General features: G+C 45.9%; 1 protein-coding gene across 1 annotated transcript in view; it reads right to left on the reverse strand.

Annotated features, from left to right (window-relative positions):
- Window positions 1-1,781, reverse strand: part of Rfk (riboflavin kinase) — a 9,378-nt gene extending 7,597 nt beyond the window's left edge. The window contains exons 1-2 of the mRNA XM_055614128.1: window positions 1,459-1,781; window positions 541-692 (exon numbers count right to left, since the gene is read on the reverse strand). Of these exons, the coding sequence (XP_055470103.1) occupies window positions 541-692; window positions 1,459-1,540 (234 nt within the window). The 5' untranslated portion in view covers window positions 1,541-1,781. The remainder of the gene's footprint in view (window positions 1-540; window positions 693-1,458) is intronic.
- Window positions 1,782-6,696: the final 4,915 nt, after the last annotated feature.

A 6,696-nucleotide genomic window follows, 5' to 3' on the forward strand; every position in this document is an offset into this window, starting at 1 on the left:
AAAAAAAAAAAAAAAAAAAAAAAAAAAAAAAAAAAAAAAAAAAAAGCACCCAGCTAGCAGCTGGTGTTTTAAGAAAATGTCAATCAAAAAGCAGAGAGGTTAGCAGAAAATTATTACAAAAACCTGGTCCAACTATATACCATACCCTCTATGAGGACACTCACTTTATTCAAAGGAAACAAAATAAGAGCAAAAACATGGGGGGGGGGAATACTCTATTCAAATAAATAGATGCTTTTGGTAAAGGGAAGCAAGAAAGTAGAGATGTAGAAAGTAGAAATAGCATACAGTCCAGGCTGCTCTTTTTGTTTTGTGACAGAGTCTCTCTATGCAGTCTTGGCTGTCCTGGAAACTATAAACTAGTCTGGAACTCAGAGATCCACTTATCTCCACCTCCCAAGGGCTAGAATTAAAGGTGTGTGACACCACTCAGTCACCCAGGCTCAGCAGAACCACCATGTCTGGCAATACTTTACCTTGAAATGTTAAGTATGCTGAGGAGTTCTGCGTACATGTACTAGAGCAAAATGTGACTCTTACCATGGACTTTTTCACATTCTTGTAATATGGGTTCCATCCTATGCTCACGACCATCTTATGGACGTCTCCACTGCCAACACTGGCCCAACCGTAGTAAATGCCAGTGGACACATCAGCTGGAAGATTGTCTACTACTTGTTCAGGAAAATTGGCTAAAAAGAAATAAAGAGATATTCAGTGTTACACGTTTCATATTAATTAACGGCTAAAATCACATTAAAAGGTTATCCTGAATCTTTACACTCCAACTCCCGGGATCAATCCAACCCTCCATATTCTGGCTTTGATTTCTTCTCTTACGACAGCACGGGTTATGAATGAGGCACAGGGCAAGTGTATATATCTCTCAAAAAAGCCACACAAAAATGTCCAAAAGTAAAAACACAGAATTAAAAGCGGGGGAGGTTCACCGTAGATTACTCCCCACTCCGGAGGCTACAGGAGCTCGCCAAGAGCTCAGGAAGTAGGCGGCAGCTGGAAAAACCGAGCGAGACCCGGTCTGCTGGAATTAAAACAAACCAGTCTTTTGTTTTTGCTCTTTCCTGCTAACGTTTCTAAGCAGGCCGAGTCACTTTTAAAAGATCCTTATTTTCAAAACCCACAACCCCAAACCCCAAGTTCAAAGACTGTTTCAATAGGTCAAGGGGCAGCCGAGGTAACATTTTTAAGAACGGTCAATCAAGTCTTGATTACTAAAACGCGCGCAGCCAGGCCAAATAAACGCGGGCTCCCACAGAACTGCCCGTGTTGTCTCCGATCACCACACAGTGACATCTAAGTAGAACTTCCGACAGCTTGAGGGTTCGGCCGACCCGACCTGCAGGACCTCCCCGCACCGGGCTCCGCAGCCCGTCGCCAGCGGCAAGGGAGCGGCCACCGGGTCGCCTGCCCCGGCCCCCGGCCCCGGGGCGCGCTCACCGGTGGGGATGCCCAGCTGCTTGGAGCCGCGGCCGAAGCCACGCACCACCTCGCCGCGGCAGAAGAACGGCAGGCTCCTCATGACGCCGACCTCGGGGGAAGCGGGCGGCAGCTCCTTCCGCTCCTGAGGCAGCGCCGCCGTGAGTGCGGCGGCCGGCCCGGGCCAGCCGGGGAGCCCGTGGGAGCCGGGCCGGCGGGACACCCACCGCTACCACCTGCTTGCCCCGCGGAGCGGCCGTTCGGCCGGAACTGCGACAACCGCGGCGAACGCAGGCGTCTCCGGCCCGGGAGACCGGCCTGCTCGCTTTCCGTAGCTCCCCCCGCTCCGCGGCAGCCCCGCCCCCGCCGCTGCGGCCCCGCCCAGATCCCTCGGCCCGCCCCGTATCCTTGTGCCCGCCGCGTCCCTGGTCCATTCCCCGCGGTTGAGACCCCGCCCTTGCCCTTTGGCCCCGCCCCCACCCTTGGCCCTGCCTCTGATTGCCTCCTTCTCAGCTTTTTCACACGGGGCTGTGCTGAAATAAGCGTTGCTCACAAAATGATTTCAGTTGTTCTATTTTCCCACCACAAATTTGCATAAGATTCTGCCCAGCCTTTGCAGCCACTTTTTTTTCCCCTTACTTGTATGTAGCTTTGAGAATGTTTAGCTGACGTTAAAAATGTTCTCTATATTGGTACCAAGGAGACCTTATTGGTGAAGTTTCATTTCCTTGACCTCTAGTCCACTAACACAAGCATTTACTGTGATCAATTGAGATAACTCAGTACCTTCAGGACGGCCTTCGTTCTTTGTAGGAAACAAAGCACAGCGCAAGGTGCCGGGTAATTATGGCAAGTGGCTGTAACGCCGGGCCCCGAGGGAGGCTGACACAGTAAACAGTCGAACAGAAGTCTTTAGAAAAGTTCAAACGACTGTGAATATGAGCTCATGCTAGCCCTAGATTAAACAGAATTTGAATGTGGCTCCTGCTTCCTTGAATAACTGGCGTATGCGAACTGCTTAGCAAATTGCCTGGAAGTACTGAAAGTGTGAGGTGGGCATGGCGCAGCATAGCTACATTCCCCAGAGTCAGATGCTGAGCTACAAAGACCTAAGAAACTGAAAAGATAGTAACTTAACCATGGTTGACATACTCATTCTGTGGGGCAATGGTTTAGGTGGGTTGTTTCTTTTTTCTTTCTTTTTCTAAGGTGGTGGTGGGGTAGGGTCTCGCTGTGTATGCCAGACTGGCCTCAGCCTTCCCTGTGTTGGGATTAGAGGCATACACTAAACACACCTGGTTTTACTGCTGCTCCCCAGGTGCCTTTAATTCAAAATAGTTGATTTGTTAGAATGATAGTTTTCAGTTTCTTCACCTTGAGTGATAAACCAAGCCTGGAAATGAGAGTGCTGGGATCTAAGGAGGTGTGGTCACCACACCCAGTTTAAGATAAATGTTTGTTTGTTTGTTTGTTTGTTGTTTGTTTGGTTGGTTGGTTTTGGTTTTTCAAGACTGGGTTTCTCTGTGTAGCCTTGACTGTCCTGCACTCATCTGCCTGCCTCTGCCTCCCTGAGTGCTGGGATTACAGGCATGCACCACCAAACCCAGCCAAGATTTTTAAGAAGTAAAATAGGCAGGGTGTGGATTCAAGGCTAGCTGACAGTCCTGGCTTATCTAAGCTTGTTATTTAGACCAAAGTATCCTTGAACTCACAGAGATTTGCATGCCTCTACCGCCCAAGTGCTGAAATTAATGGCATGCACCACCACACCCAGAAAGCTCCATTTTCATGCTGCTGTTGACATGCATGTCTATGGATACTTACTGTGTATTTGTATAGATATAGAAGAGAAAATTCTGGTCCTTTTCCATTGCAGCTTGGTAGCCGTCAGTGGCTTCTTTTGCTTGCTCTTCTGGGTTCTGTCTCTGTTTTATCTAGAAATTGTTAAGTCTGAGAGTTCTTCACAGAGATCACCACACACAAAAGTATTTCTCAAAGCTAGAAACCCAAATGCAAGGGTCAGACCACACACACACACACACACACACACACACACACACACAAACACACACGTATGTGGCAATGGACCCCAGCAAAGGTATGCAGGCCTTTTTATAGGAAACTAGGGGAATTCTAGCAAGAGTTAGGTAATCTAAAACCTCATCGGTGGGTGCCAGAGAAGTTACAGTGACAACTCCTGACTGGTTTGCATCCAGGTGGCCGGTGGGCCGCATTCCTGTGCCATGAATGTTTTACTACAGAATGAGATAAGGCTTCCCAGCATAGATGCCCCATTCCAAGATAAGATATCTTCCCATTCCTGTGGTTATCTCCAAACTTGGGCTGGGGGTTTTATGGTCTGTTTCTGGAGCTGGTGACCTACAGCCTAGTCCCTAGGACTGAGGACTTTTATTTAAAGTCAGGCCTGGTCCTAAAATGGAGACAACCTGGAGTTTTGTCGTCCTCTCATAATCAAATCAGAATCTGTCAAAGATGGGGGAAGCAGAGGGAGTGCTTGCAGATACTCAGATGTGTAGGCCATGTGACTTGTTATTTTTTCACACTCATAATAGTGTGCAATGCATTTGCTTCAAGAGACACTTTACTGAGCGTTCTTGATTACCATTTCTTTTGCAAATCTAGAGTTGAAAGACAGAATATATATATTCTATATGTTCGTCAAGCTTGGTGCTTTTAAACACAAGAATTATCCAAAATATCTCCATTTCCCCTTCTGAATTGCACTTTAGGCATTCATAGGACCTCCAAAGGCAGGGAAGGAGACCCTCCTCTGAAGAGCTGTTTCTTCAGGAAGAAAGGTCACAGTAACGGTAAACTGGGAACTACTGAAGGAAAAAACAGTCTATCTTCAATGAACAATCTAAGAACAACTTTAATACTAAGAAAATAAGCATTCCAGTTTTAAAAAATAGAAAAAAAGCAGGCCAGACTGGGTGGTGTCCACCTTTAATCCTAGCACTCAGGTGGAGAGCTGTCAGTTCAAGGCCAGTCTGCCCTACACCTGAACAGCCAAGGCTACATGGTAAGAGCCTATCCCAAAAATAAACAAACAGAGAGATAAGGAGATAACACTACCCGGCAATCAGAACCTCTAATACCAGTAAGCTGACCAAATTGATTACTTGGATGTGAAGGGCAGGTTCCCTCACCCATCCCTGCAAAAATGTGGGGCAGACCAATTCAAGGCTCTTGGCAGTTTATAAAACTGAACATCCTTTTTCTATATAAACTCCCGAAGTTAGGTCAGATGTGGCGGCATGAGGCTGTGTTCCCAGAACTTGGGAGGCTGAGGCAGAAGAGTCTGAAGCTACAGATTATAGCTTTTGAGAGCAGACACAAAAGTCCAAGAAACCTTGATATAAAAAACATAGTATTTTATTGTACTACGTAAATATCTTTTGTGGTTCAAAGTTACAAAATTTGGGCAGTGAAGACTGACTCAGTGAAAACACAGTAACAATTGAAAACGGTACAGGGGTTGAGACAGATGATAAATCTTCCTTCAGCCCTGTGAGTTCTTAGCTGGAACAGACTCCTACAATGAAAGGAAAAGCATTAAGACAAAAAACCTGGAGGCTGGCTGGTGTGAATGCCCCCCCACACACACACACACACAGGGGGAACCCAGGGGAAGAGTCATTTCCAAAGGGTTACTCAGATTGCCAGCTGATACAAATCTTCACTAGACAACAGCAAACGTTTAGAAAAAGGAGAGGACAAAGGAAAAGGACTTTGGAGGGTTTGTTGTTTTCACTCACGGTTTTTGTCTTTTGTTTTGAGACAAGCTTTTACTCTGCAGCTCAGGCTACTCTCAAACTCTAGGTCCTTTCCTCTGTCTCTTTGTGGGTGAGATGACAGCTGCACAGCACCTGGCTGGGTGAAGAAAAGGGTTTCATGCCCCTAGAGTGGAAAATAATGGAATGCGGACAAATGACACACAGAGCCTGTTGGTAAAGCCAGTCCATGTGGGTCCCTCTGAGCCCGTGTCTGGGCTGGCAAATTAGGTATATGTGTATATCTTTATGTGTGTAGCTGTGTGCAAGTGAGTGTCTGTGGCTGGCAGAGTCATCAGGTCCTCTGAAGCTGGAGATCCAGGCAGTTGTGAGCTCATACAAGTTCTGAGAACTGAACTCAGGTCTTTTGCAAAAGCAGTGCATGTTCTAACTACTGGGTGGTGTCCAGTGCAGCTCAAATAACTTTTATGTTAAAGAAGTATGGTTACCTATTCTTATTTCCCTCAACAGATACTAGGACACCTGAATTTGGTTCATATCACAGGAAATTTATATATATATATACACATATTATATATGTATGTATGTATGTGTATATGTACATACATATGACAGTGTTGTGGTGGTTTGAATAAGAATGACTGACCTCAAAGCTAGGTGGTGGTGATGCACCCCTATAATCCCAACATTCAGGAGGCAGAGGCAGATGGATCTCTTTAGTTCAAGGCCAACCTGGTCTACAGTGAGTTCCAGAACAGCCAAGGTTACACAGAGAAACCCTGTCTTGAAAAACAAAAACAAAACAAAAGAATGACCTCCCTAGACTCACACATTTGAATGCTTAGTCACCAGGGAGTGGATGATTGCATTAGAAGAATTAGGAAGTGTGTCTCTAGGGCTAGACTTTAAAGTTTCAAAAGCTCTTGCAGGCCCAGTTTCTTTGCCTCTCTACTCAGCGGTGGTAGCTCTCAGCTACTGCTCCAAAGCCACGAGGGCCGCCAAGCTCCTGCCATAACCCCGCTATGATAATAACGGATTAACCCTCTGAAACTGAAAACAAATGCACAATTGAATGCTATCTTTTATAACAGTTGCCTTGGTCATGGTGCCTCTGCACAGCAAAAGAACAGTGACTAAGACAACTTGAAAGTCAGATTCATAACATATTTTAATGAAATTTGGATCAACTGTATTTGTAACTTCTTAAAATACACAATTTATTTTATTTTATTTTTTTAATACACAGCCCTACTGTGTAGCTCTTGTTGATTTTGCAGCTTAGACTGGATTAGCCTTGAACTAACAGATATCTGTCAGTCTGTGCCTCCCAAGTGCTAGGATTAAAGGTGGCACCACCACTGCCTTGCTGGACTTTGGTTTTCTTTGTTTCTCCTCCTCCTCCTCCTCCTCCTCCTCCTCCTCCTCCTCCTCCTCCCTTCTTTCTTCTTCTTCTCTTCCTTCTTCTTCTTCTTCTTCTTCTTCTTCTTCTTCTTCTTCTTCTTCT

This window comes from Psammomys obesus, unplaced genomic scaffold, assembly GCF_907164565.1.
Source record: "Psammomys obesus unplaced genomic scaffold, mPsaObe1.curated_primary_1811, whole genome shotgun sequence".
NCBI lineage: Eukaryota > Metazoa > Chordata > Mammalia > Rodentia > Muridae > Psammomys > Psammomys obesus.